Source organism: Zootoca vivipara, chromosome 6, assembly GCF_965207765.1.
Source record: "Zootoca vivipara chromosome 6, rZooViv2.hap1.1, whole genome shotgun sequence".
Taxonomy (NCBI): Eukaryota; Metazoa; Chordata; class Lepidosauria; order Squamata; family Lacertidae; genus Zootoca; species Zootoca vivipara.
This window is the reverse complement of record NC_142589.1, coordinates 54,620,090-54,633,216: the sequence shown is the minus strand read 5'-3', so window position 1 is coordinate 54,633,216 and position 13,127 is coordinate 54,620,090. Positions and strand designations below refer to the sequence as shown.

Here is a 13,127-nt window from a genome sequence, read left to right as displayed (position 1 = left end):
CATTGTTTTACTACATTGTTGATTACTGCTCTGGACTCCTTTCAGAGCAAGGGTTAGGCAGAAAATTAATTAACAAATAAGCAAACTAACTAACTGGAGAGAAACTGAGTTCAGCATCAACTCCCAAGGGAGCCAGATTGCACCACATCCAGAGAGAGAGAGAGAGAGAGAGAGAGAGAGAGAGAGAGAGAGAGAGAGAGAGAGAGAGAGAGAGAGAGCAAACTGCAAGACCGACCTCTCACCAAAAGGCCAAGGTCATGATTAATCAGGGTTTTTTCCCTGTCTTCCACAGAACGAACAATGGCAAGATTCTTTGGCCAGTGCTGCTTTTGGCAAGCGGAGGCTGTCTGGGTTCCTGCTGGCTTCTCTTCCAAAGCACTTTCATTCCTTGAGTAAGAAGGGTGTTGCCTGACACAACACATTAAGACTTCTTACTGGAGCTGGAGAACATCTCTGCTTGCACACAGATCTATTTGCAGCACCTGCACATTCACACATTAGGAAGGGGCCTGCCACCCTCAGCGCCATCCCCTTGTTACTTATGTGCACGGTGCCCAGGTGTATGCTGGCAAGAAGGGGGAGGAACCATGAGCGAACATTTAAATGCAAGGAGTCTAAATATAAAGTGACTTAATTAATTCAGTCTGATTTGATTAAAGTTTAAGCTAAAAGAATTAAACCTTGCTGATAATGCCAGTGCCTCTGCATTCATTGGCCAAGGCATTGGAAGGGATTTGAGAGCAAGCTAACTTCTTCCTGAACAACCAGAGAACAACACAGATAGGTTGAATTATGCACCTCCCTTTCAGAAGCAGGCACACCAAACCCTTTTGCCTCCTCTCTTTTTCTCCATGAACATTAATGGGAGAGGCCGGAGGCACACCCCCCCAAAAAAAAAACTTCAGGGGGACCGGGGCCTTAGAGCCCTTCCCTTGCCCCCCAATTCAACTGGCTTCCAAGAACAGCAACTATTTCACATGGGAGAGCCCCAACTCAACCACAGTTTTAACTCTGCAGTCAATTACATTGATTAATGCCTAATTCATTTCAGTCTTCTGTTATAAAGCACTATTAACATGCAAGGCACATCTTGTTTGTCCTCTCACTTCCATTTTGCAGATGGAGAAGACCAGGGGCCCTTTCTTCTACATGGAATCCCCCCGCCACACACACAGAGCCTTCCTTTTCTTGAGCTCACTGGGTCAGGTAACTGGAAAACAACAACATATCATTTGTTCACCCTTATATACACATCCACAGGCACCACCCATAGAAGCAAGGTGGGTGGGTAGCATGCAGACCTTAATCTTGGCAGCATTTCCACTGTTAGAAGAAATACATCATCACCACCTTGTCACCCCTGGAAAAGCCTGGCATCTACAGGTGAAACTCGGAAAATTAGAATATCATTGAAAAGTGCATTTATTTCAGTAATGCAACTTAAAAGGTAAAACCAATATAGGAGATAGATGGATGGCATGCAAAGCAAGATATGTCAAGCCTTTATTTGTTGCAATTGTAATTATTTTTCGTTAGGCGTGTCAATTAAAAATGGAATGTAATTAATGAAATGTAATAGTGATGTTTATTTTTGTATTATTGTAACTATTTGTTTCATTACTGTGGAATTCCCAAAAGAAAGCTTTTGTAAAAATTAAAAGAAAAATAAAAAATAAAAAGTTGCATTACTGAAATAAATGCACTTTTCGACGATATTCTAATTTTCCAAGTTTCTCCTGTATTGTTAGGATGGATGAATAGGTAGAAATGTGCATACTCTATGATATTTTATAAGAAAGAAAAGGCTTTGATAAGAGAAGAGCAACAACAGTGGGGTATTTTGGGTGAGGGGCAGTACAGGATGTCCATCCAACCAAGAACAAAGGTGCAGAGGTTGGTGCCTGCTTAATGAGGCACTATGTTGGAAAGTCATGAATGGGAGGCACAGGTAGGAACCAACAATGCAAAGCACCTGGAGGAAAGAAAAACACCCTATGGGCTGAGCACTAGATGTTGGTCCAAGGCCACCCAGCCAAATGGGGCCCAAGTGCTGCTGCTCTCTAGCCACTGGATAGAATTGCCCACAGCCCCAGTTCTAATGCTGCCCCCTGGAGGTGCTGGTGCCATGACTTAAAGAAGGTTAGGCAGCTGGGTAAGAGGAAGCATTCTGTTGGGTGATGATGGCCCTCAAAACAGCGAGGCGGTGGCAGCAACAGCAACAATTTAAGTGGGCCTGGAAAGCATCCAACAAGGAAAACAAAATAGCTACCCTGTTCACCTCCCTCCCTCCCACCCCTTCCCCACCCCCAGCTGTTCAGAGCTGGACTGGAAGGAGCCAATGCACATCAGAGAAGGGTTAAAAATATTGCCAGCTGGGCCATCCGATCTGGCAAGGCAGAGGAATGAGCAAGGGTGGATTTATCAGCATCCCAGCATCCATAAAGACACCAGGATTACAGAGCAGACGATTCCTCCTCTTGCTACCCAGCAGAGCCAATGCAGCCACACAGAGAAACTAGGATTTCAAGTTACAGGCATAAAAATGCCAACCACGGGTGCTGGTTCAGATCCCGACTATGCCATGAAACTCACTGCCTAACCAATTTCAAAGTGTCTTGCAAGGCCATCATAAGGTTTAGGTATGTGCAGTGCTTCACACATCCTCAAGCATCCTTTCCCAACTTCAGCCACTTTGGACTACAGCTGTGCTGGAGGGCACCAGGTTGAGAGGGCTACTTTAAAGGACGACCTCATGTTAATTGAAATGATGGTAACTGGGCCTGCTGCACTCTGCACAATTGCCCTGACAAAGTCACCCTTGGTTCTCTATGGTTCTCTTGGTTCACCCAGGGCTAACCCAACCACAGAAGCAACCATCCAAAGCATTTTGGAAAGGTCCAAACCCAACATCCTCTTCAACACTGGAAAGGCACTCGTTTTGGGTGCAGGATGTAGATAATTTCCCTAAAACATCAGCACAGATCAACCTTTAGATTTAGGGGGTGGGGGAGAGGGAGGAAGAGATGGAGAAAGCTGCAAAATAATTACTCTCCCAGGCACATCTAAGTTGCAAGGTGTTAGAAAGGTGGGGAAGTGTTCGGAAGTGTTAATTCAGCAGTAAAATCCCTTCCATTCAAGTATAACTGAATCCTATATGAAAGGTAAATATCATTTACAAGAGGGAAAAGGATCACCACTCCTAGCTTTGTGGACAAGGAAGTCAGGGGTAATGACTGGTGAACTAGTGGGCATTTGCAACCCTCTTAAAGCACAGGAAAGCCTCACCTCACACCAGGGTTTGCACATTTGATCACAGAGGCAAAGGAAGGCTTTGTGTGCAGACTAGACTAGCCTCACTCATGGTCCGTTTCAGGCTGGAATGATGGGCTACTCTGTCCTACATCACCAGTTGTGCCTTTTTGTTTCTTAACACACAGGAGCCCCTATCTGCCTCTTTTGCATAAAAACTGAAAAGCACGAACCATTCAGAATAAAACAACAACCACTCAGCCTGCAAAGGTGATGATGTTTGTGTGTGTGATGGATCTAGCCTTTCTTCCTTCTCCCTCATGGCCGCCCCCACAAAACGGCTCTATTGTTAGCCGAACTCCCGTTCTGCCAAGAGCACGCAGGTGCTTTTCAGCTTTTGGGTGGATGAAACCACCTGGAAAATCTGCATTCAATTTCATCCCCCTTCTGGCCACAGCGCCTTTGTTCCTGCAGTTATTATACAAAGCTGGCAAAGGATGGCAGCCAGACAGACAGCAAAAAGGAGAGAGGAGGACTTGCGGCGGGGGGGTGGGGTGGGGAGAAGAGGAGGAGGAGGAGGAGGCGGCTATGGTTCTTTTAGGGTTGCCAATATGCAAAATCCCATTTGCAACAGGGCACTGGCTTCTTTTCTCCCCCAAAACAAAAAAAGCCATTGTAGGGGAAAGGAGCTCATGAACAGGAAACCCTTGAATGTATTGTCACCATTGCCACTAATACATTTCTTGAATCCTACCACTAGCCAGACCACAGAGGCAGCTTGGGCCCTTTCCGGTGGGGTTACAATCTGCACAAAGCAGGTGAAGCTGAGGGGGGAGGAGGATAAGGGACAAGTGCAGGGCTCAGTTATTCATCCATTGAAATGGATGTTGGCTGGCAAACAGGCTGGAGGCGAGAGTGCCTCTGAGCATCTGCAGAGTTTCTTTCAGTCATAGGTATTTATCTCTTGGGCTATGAAGCAGGCTGATTAACAGGCCTTGTTAGATGGAGCAAGAGAGATGAATCTGAAGGTGAAAAGTGAAGGTGTGTGCTTGTTTTTGCTATCGTTTGAACATTTCATCATCTTGGAACTTTTCTGAAATGTTTTGCTGGTTCTTATTGTTCTCATGATCCCACTCATGTCACCCTGGCAAATATACATAAGCGAAGGGTAAGATTAAAAATATATTTTAAATCAGCCTTCCCCACCCTGGTGCCTTCCAGATGTTTGGGACTACAATTCCCATCAGTGCCAGCATAGGGGATTCTGATAGGAACTATAATCCAAAACATCTGGAGGGCACCAGGTGGGTGAAAGCTGCTTTTAGCAAACAAGCAAGCCTCTTTCTTAGTAACGATTGGAGTCTCTTTGGCATCCTGTACGCTGCCTGGCACATTCCTGAGGCTTATTAAGCACCAGACAACCATATTTTTGGGTGTGGAGCAGCAAGCGTGGAATTACATTGGCATAAGTGTAAGTGTGGAGGGGGGGGGCAACTGAAGATGAACATCAGCCTTGCATGAAGTCCTTTCTGGGTCTGGCTGGCTGCTTTAATGTATTTCCTTGTAACCAGTCATAGTCCCATCCCCCTACGCTGCGCATGGTAATTTGCACTCTTAATCAAATAATTGGAGTGATTAGGCAATGGATGGTTTGACTGCAGATTAAAAACAGAGCTCCAATAGACTGGAACCAGCCATCTGGTCTCTCTGTGTGTCTCTTTGCTACCTCTCAGTGACTCTTCAGAAGCTTCTGCTGGGGAACACCAAGGCATCTCTGCTTGCAGGCGCACACCCCAGTTTTAACCTACCCTCCTCCATAACTTTCTACCTACAGGGTTCAGGTTTTAAGGCCTGCACAAGCCACAAGTCCTGTCTCCTCCATAGCATCCCACCGACTGTGATCTTCGCCACAGACCAAGCACACCTTTTTGACCGCACCAACCATGCACCAAATTCAGACAGCAGAAGCAGTGTGAGAAACTGAAATATGAAAGCTAGGAGATAAATGCCACCTTAAACCGAGTTTATGAGTGCAACAACGGAATGCCTAGGTGCGCTTTTTTATAACAAGAATGCAAAGCTGAAAATGAATGAACTGCAGCTAAAATATTATGTTCATTTTTCACATGGTTTAGTCCTTCCCCTTGCCCACACCCCTAATATTCTTAGGAGGGTCTCTTCTCCTGTCTTCTGAGTGTAGCTGGAAGTGGGGAAGCAGAAAAAAGGTCCTCCTTTCTTTCCACTCTGCAGTTTTAATCTGAAATTTTAGGTGCAGTACTGCACCCAGAGCTCAGAAACTGCTTGCACTAATGAAATTCCCTGTGACAAAATGCACCTAGAACAATGGGAGTTTCAAACACTGAGCAGAAGCACTCACCAGGGACATCCTCAGTAGCTGTCCCTCCCTCACAAACTCACTAAGAGCCCAAGCCTGAACATTTTCCATGAATCATATCAACACCATTTGGCCTGGGATGGATTTGGTGGGCTAAGATTAAGCCAGCAGCAACCCACCTCTGCCCCTAACCCATTAGCCGCCATTAAGCAAGGCATAATTCTCCCCTTCCTCTCTGCTCCATATCTGCAACATGGGGCAGTAACAGAGGCATATATTCCTGTGACATAATTTTTTTCTTACTGCTTTTAATGCTGAATTCCAAATTGTTGCAATTGTTGGTGAAGGGCGGATAATACTAATATACTAGCACTAATTATACCACTGGACTGGTGTAAAGATTACAGAAATAACGTGCTTTGAAAATTCAAAAAGTGTTGTATAAATGCTATTACTAATTCAGTATTAGCACTTTTCATTTGAGAAGCAATTTTACTCTGGAGTTATTGGCTGCAAGTCTTGGCAGCAGATGTGACTTGTCTAAGCTGCCAAACAAAAACAAAACTGAATTTGATGCTCTCCAGATTTGGTGAGTCCCAGGGACATTTATGACTCTTTCCCCTAGCAAAGATCCCCCTTCATGCCATCACTTCACCTGAGGCATCACAAACATGAAAGCATATGGAAGGCTGTGCCAGCAGCAGCCTTCTTGCTCTGTGTCCTGGCTGTCCTTGGGGTGAGTGAGCTGCCCAGGGACGCAGGCCATGTAGAAAGGATAAGTGTTGCCCTCTCAGGGCCCTAATCAAGTACAGTGGTACCTTGGGTTATGAACACGATCCGTTCCGGGTCGCAGTTCGTAACCCGAAAAGTTCGTAACCCGAAAAGGGCCCAAAACGCCGTTTTGCGCATGCGCAAAGGTGCACGGCGCTTCTGCGCACGGCGAAAATACTTCCGGGTTTGCGAAGTTTGTAACCCGGGTTGTTCGTAACCCGAGGTGTTCGCAACCCGAGGTACGACTGTATATTGGTTCGGGCTGTAAATACTTCCAGGGGAGGCCTGACCTATTGCACCTGAGCAAGAACCAGGCTCTGAACTTTTGGGTTTGTCTCCCTGCCATCCCCCACTGCTGCCCTTCTGCCTGCACACACATTCCAGTCCTTAACCCTTTGGACTAACTTTGGAGAGCAATTGGCTTTGCCTTTGGCTCTCCAGTGAATCTGCCCCAGTGTTTTCTCCAAGTTTGGCCCCAAACCTATGAGGACTTGCAATAGGCACTACAGATGCTCAGCTGCCCACAGTCAAGTGCTACCGGTAACAGCTGGGGATAGGAGAGGTCAATCAGCAATTGAGAGGATCAGCGCAGTGTACTGGTCAGAGTGCTGGAGACTAGAGTTCAAACCCCCGCTGCGTCATAAGGCTCACAGGGTGCAGAAGCAGCTTGGAGGATAAAATAAGGAGGGGCCGGCTCACCCATGAGGCAAGATGAGGCAACTGCCCCAGGTGGTAGGATTCACAGGGCAGCAAACCCAGCCTCCAAGGAATGCATCCCTACAGCTGCTGTCATGGTGGCATCAACAGCTGAACCTTAGAGACAAAATCTGCCCCCCCCCGGTTGCCTCCATAGCATCCTCTTGGTGAATGGGTGGTGCCTCTGGTCTCCTCTACTCTTGTTCACTCACCCCTTCTTCCCTGGTGGTGGTGGGTGCCATTTTGTGGTTCACCTAAGGTGCCAAAATGTACTGGGCTGGTCCTGGGGCCAGCCTTCAAAGGATATAAAGAATTATCTCCAGGACAGGAATAACAGAGCGCTCAGTGACTGGAAACAGCACTTGGAAGGCTGCACGTTCTTCACACCACCCACTAAGCACCTGCCTCATGTATAAACGCTAAGAAATGAACGGCTATTTTGATAGTTTGGGGGGTGGGGCTGTAATTTGTGTCAAGGATAGCCTTTTCCTTCCCTTCTTAACACTTCCCTCTGCCAATCTGCAGCCTCTCTTTTGCAGCCTCGACAGCAGCAGCGGGGGCAACAGACCAGAGCAAAAAAAAAAGGCATCAGGAAGAAAAATCAGATTGTGAGGGCCCTCTTGTCTTAACACAGTCTGATTCTGATGGGAGTTGCAGCACCAAACATCTGGAGGGCACCAGGTTTGCAAATGCTGCAATAGGGAACTCAAGGTAAAAAGCAAGCTTGGGGTTTTCATTTAAGGGTGGTGAGGGTAAATTCAGGAGAAGGTAAACCAATTTTGCACTCATAGGATGTTTGAGAAGGGGGATATTCTGTTCTCCAAGCTATGGAAATGAGCCTCAGGAGAAAGCTCTCCCAGTCAGAGACCCTCTTGGGGGGTGTAAATATAGCCGACAGAGACAAATCCTTTCCTCCCATTGTTCTAACTTCCTGTGAGCTCAGCACAACACAGACCCCCCCCCCTATCAGCCAGCCGGCTGCCAATCCCAGTTTCTGCAACATGAGAACAGCAGAAGAAAGTCACAGAATTGCTGCAAGCTCTGGGAATAGAAGCTTCCGGGTTGGCGCCTCTCCAGTCTCTGTCCCAAAGGAAAACACTTACAAGCCCAGGGTGTGATTTCATGCTGATGAGAGAAACCATTCAAAGTTCCTTCCCCCACAGCAGGTTCAGGAGGCACCTGAACTCTCCTTTTTTGTGAGGAAGGACAACTGTCACAGTGACCCTGCCCTCATATCACCAACTCTGAGTGAATTGCTTTATGCATTAAATTGTTTTATGTGTTGATATTTTGTCAAATCAATTTGAAACTTTTTATTGAATAAAGGTAAAAGGTAAAGGACCCCTGGATGGTTAAGTCCAGTCAAAGGCGACTATGGGGTGCAGCACTAATCTTGCTTTCAGGCTAAGGGAGCCAGTGTTTGTCCACAGACAGCTTTCTGGGTCATGTGGCCAGCGTCACTAAGCCACTTCTGGAGCAATGGAACACCATGAAGGAAACCAGAGTGCATGGAAGCACAAGAGACCACCACCAACATCATCATCAGGAACAAGCAAGTTACACAGTCCTTCTGTATTCCTGGTAATTACCGGCACTTCTTCTTTGGTTAAAAAGTGTGACACTTACTGTAACAACTTCATAGTGAGTACTGGCAAGTACCAACACCAATTTTTCTAGGAAAAAAACACACTGCTAGTGCTGAACAGAATTTCAGGCACTTTCTAGACCTTATGATTTCAGAGACTCTTTTGTGAAGTGGCCTGATGAAGCCTAATAAGGACTTCCAGAGATCAGGTAGTAGTGTGATGTGGCAGGGCAGGAAAGCCTTAGGTGACCTGCAGTGTTCTCAATAGTTTATAGTCTTCATCCTACAGCTCCCATCAGCCCCAGAACCAGACAGGCTACCCATAGTTAGTCAACATAAACTCCCTCCTCTCTATCCTTTGAAAACTTGAAATCTTGGAAGCACAACAAATTCCACATATAGTTCAAATGATGCACACACATAATGTTTTAATCCTCTTTTAAAAATATTATCACTTTTTAGATTTTTCTTCATTTTGTTTCATGCTAGTTTTAATGTAGGTGTTTACTATGAGCCGCTTATGTAAAATAAAAAAATAAAAATAAAAATAAGTTTAATAAATAATAATAATTTACAGTATTCTGATTGAAGGGTTAGGATTTCCTTGGTGCAGATGATATACGTTACGAGTTACTAGAACTGGAAAAATTGGGGAGTCCACTCCCCAGGCTCTGCATGCCATCAGATATAGCCATGCAGTGGACCCCATGTGGACCCCAACCCTGTCAAACGTGCTCCTGACTGAGATTAGACAGGCCCCCTCCCTGCTGAAGTTGAGGTGATTGACAAACACTTTCCTGTTTCAGCAAACATTTTAAGGTAGGCATTCTAGGATGAATTATAATTGTTCTTATACTTTGTATGACTAAAAAATCATTTTATGTACATCACTTAGAAATTCTAAATATTAACCAGTATAGTAAATAAATAGCTATTTTAATTGTCTCTCCCCGCAATTGCAATTTTACGTGTTATAATGCACCCTGCCTGATTTATGCATCATGGCTGGGCAGAAATTATTAAATAAATAAACATATCAAGGGTGAAATTACAGAGGGTCCTCAAAGCCTTCTACTCTCCACACAGAAAACCCAAGTCACAGTCCTTGCCCCTTCCCAACTTTTCCATATCAGACAGGCCAGCTAGAGAACAGCTCCTTCTCAATGTAAGGTTTGCTCAATCTCAGTTTCCAATCAAAGGCACTCAGGCTAGGAGGAGACCAGAGCCTTACGCTTAACTGAGTCAGCACCAGATGCCCAACTGAGATCAATTCACGGTGTGATTCACGGAGATTGTTAAAACGTCCCCTGTCTTTCCTGGCAAGTGGAAAAGTTCTGTGTTCAAGTCAGTTGCCACAAACAGCAAGCCCAACAAGGCAATTGGCTCAGAGTTATTGCACAGCAATACATCCTCAAGAGTAGCGTTTCTCAGACTTCTGAAGCACACTTCACTTTTGCAGCCAGCAAGACTTTTGTTTAAAGTAGAAAAGACACACCCTCAGAGGATGTTCCTCCATGATTTGTGATTCATTTATCTGGGTCCAGGCTCTGCAAGTGGGACAACAGCCTGGCTGTTTCCTCAGAGGAAACTGTGGCATCTCTGCATTGAGAATGGTTCAACAATTCGAATTGCGTCCAGTGCTGGGATGTGGCAGAAACTCCTGCCCCCACTGGATGAAGAAGGTAAGGCCAGAGCACCAAGTCATACAAGGAAGTCTCAGGCAACCTCCCCATGGAGTGAGGAGAAGAATACAGAGTTATTTGATGATTTAACTGATTCACTTCTCATTCTGCGGTGTAGGAGTTACTACTACAAAAGTAATATAGGGTGCAGTTCATTATGTCTTACATGCTTCTAAATATAAAGAGCCTTTTCACAGAATACCTGTGGCAGCTGAGAGCTGTTAAAATATTCAAACCAAATTCAAGTTAAATATTTAGAATAAGTAATCCAAATAAGTGGAGGGTCATTGACCGCTGTGGGTTGTGAGGGACAGATGTTTTTTAAGCACAACATACTGTGTTAAGTTTTTAGTGTGTTGCAATACATGTACACACTAAGATTTAATGAATGAAGAGCCTCCTAAATTGGACCACAAAAGTTGCTCATGTGAATGAAAGAGTCACCCAGGGAGAATGACACCGATGGAAATTCACCCTGTGCTCTTTGTTTTCTGCCAAACCTGGCAGTGTTTATACAAACAAGTGATAAAGGTCTTTTAAAAATAAGATTATACTATTTCTAGAACTCTTTTATCTCTCTCCTTTGTATAAAAACTGCTAAGGTAAGCTGAAAGATTGTACGTGGCAAAAAAGGGGAAAAGGGAGAAAGAGCATAGGGCGAATTTTCACCCACAGAACAGTGCAGGCCCTTCACTCTAAGGTCCCAGGGTGGGTTACAGCATTCAAAACAACTCATCAGTAGATCCAGCATTAGCCAGAAGCCATCTGCAGCATAGCCAGGTCCTTACCTTGAAATCTGCCAGCTGCTGGCTGATGACCTCCACTTCTGTCCCCACGACCCACTGCAAAGCTTCACTGTCTTCTGCTGTGGCTGTCATGTAGTTCAGCTCCTTTAGTTTGTCATAGAAGTCCTTGACACGAGCCAGGGTTGTGTCCACCTGCTCCAGGCGACTTTTGCCTCTTTCGTTCAGTTTGCCACATTGCTTATTTAAAGTCTCCAGCTCACGTTTCAGCCCTATGAGGTCGGGGCTTCCTTCATCATCCAACATTTGCCTGCATTTCTCTTCAGAAGCTTGGATATCCAGCCTCAGCCTCTGAAGTTTGCCCAGGAATTCATGGACATCCTCTGCTTGAGACTGCAGGCTGTCCATGTCTCTCCCAACAGAGCCCATGCTGTCCAACTCATCATCTAGGTCAGCCAGCTGAGAGAACATCTCCCGAACATGATTATTAAACTGACCAATCCCTTCAAGCTTGCTCTCCATAAGTTGACAACGTTCGTTAACTTTTTGCTTGACTGCTTTGAAGTCTTGCTGGGCGATCTCAGCTTGACTTAAGAGATGGGAGGAGTCGGAGCCATCTGGAGCATCTTCCACCAGGCCCCGAGTGAAATTCCTCAGGTAATCCACCTGGGGTTCCAATGCCTGGATAACCTCCTGTTGGGCTCTCAGCTTCTCCAAGTTCTTAGTGCTGCAGGCCTGTGGGCCGAGAGCCTCATAGATTTCCAGCTGATGCTTTGTCCCATCTAGTTTCTTCTCAATGTTCCTAAAGCTTTCTTGGAACTCCTTCAGCCTTTGCGACATTTCTTCCAGGGAACCGGTCTTTGCTTGGAGTTCCTCTGTAATAGCGTCCATCTTCTGGTTGATCCCAGCTTTCTCATCCCTAACATCATCCTCATCCATTTCTGATGCATTGATGAGGATATCAGCGGCGCTGTTCAGCATCTCCAGAAGGGAGCGGCGCTTTTCCACATCGCTCAGCATAGCCTTTGACCTCAGGAGCGTGGCTTCCAGTTGCACTGGATCCAGAGTGACTTCCAGCTCTAGCATCTTTGACCTGCAGTCCTCCACCCACGGGAAGAGGTCTTCCACATGACGCTGGTATTTCTGAGCCTTCTGTAAGCAGTCCTTGAGCTTAGCATGTCGGTCTGTGATCTGTTTGCTAAGCTCCTCCCAGTTTGCTTTCAGGTTGACCAGCTGGCTTTGCAAACTGGCTCTCTCCTCGCCGGGATGAATGGAGTGGAGCAAAGACTCGCCCTCTACCACAATCATTTCATAGGAGCCCCTGTGCTGGTTGAGGCTCTTTTGGAATTCTTCCTGCTCCTGGATCTGAGACTGCAGCCTCTCCAGCTTAGCTGAGATGGGCCCACTCTGTGCCTGCTGCCTCAGCTTGTCATCCAGCCAAGTGTGGAGCTCATCAAACATTTGTTGGAATTGCTGGGAGCTGGCAAGCACCGTCTGCAATCGATTCATCCGGTCACCTGAAAATTGGAGGAGGCAGGAATAAATTGTTAAGACATTCATTTCATAAAGCTAGGAACATCTCCTAATGTGCCTGATGCACAAATCTACATTCCAGTCTTTGCAAATAAGCACCTTTCAGTGAAAAAGCAAATTGGTATACCATTAAAGGTAAGGTAATCTTATAAACCTAGGAAGCCACAAATCACACAACATAGAGTCTATTCAGGGGAATTTAATTGATTCTGTAGGATCCCCTGAACAGCTGTTTGCTTAAAAAAAGGTTTCTAGACCTTCCATTTACATAGAGGCAGTGGTCAAAATGGGATGGGTTGGCATTCCAATTCTTTTCAGACAGACAAAATGGAGCCCAGCTAACCATCCCACTTCTACACATGCATTAGGGAAAAATACAACTGGGAGATGGCATTGGCTGGGGCTTCCTATTGGGCCTGTGCTGGTGACACACTGAGTTTGCTTCATAATATGTGGAGTGGCCCTGAGGTTAAGCCTTTCATCACATCTGGTGAGCCAAGGATCTATTGGGTCCTTATTGCCCGCACAACTTT

General features: G+C 45.8%; 1 protein-coding gene across 20 annotated transcripts in view; it reads right to left on the bottom strand.

Moving 5' to 3' along the window:
- MACF1 (microtubule actin crosslinking factor 1) overlaps positions 1 to 13,127 on the bottom strand; it is a 292,907-nt gene that overhangs the window by 72,962 nt on the left and 206,818 nt on the right. For all 20 annotated transcript variants that reach the window (XM_088672217.1, XM_088672219.1, XM_060275855.2 and 17 more), the window contains one exon: positions 11,107 to 12,578. In XM_088672217.1, the coding sequence (XP_088528343.1) occupies positions 11,107 to 12,578 (1,472 nt within the window). The remainder of the gene's footprint in view (positions 1 to 11,106; positions 12,579 to 13,127) is intronic.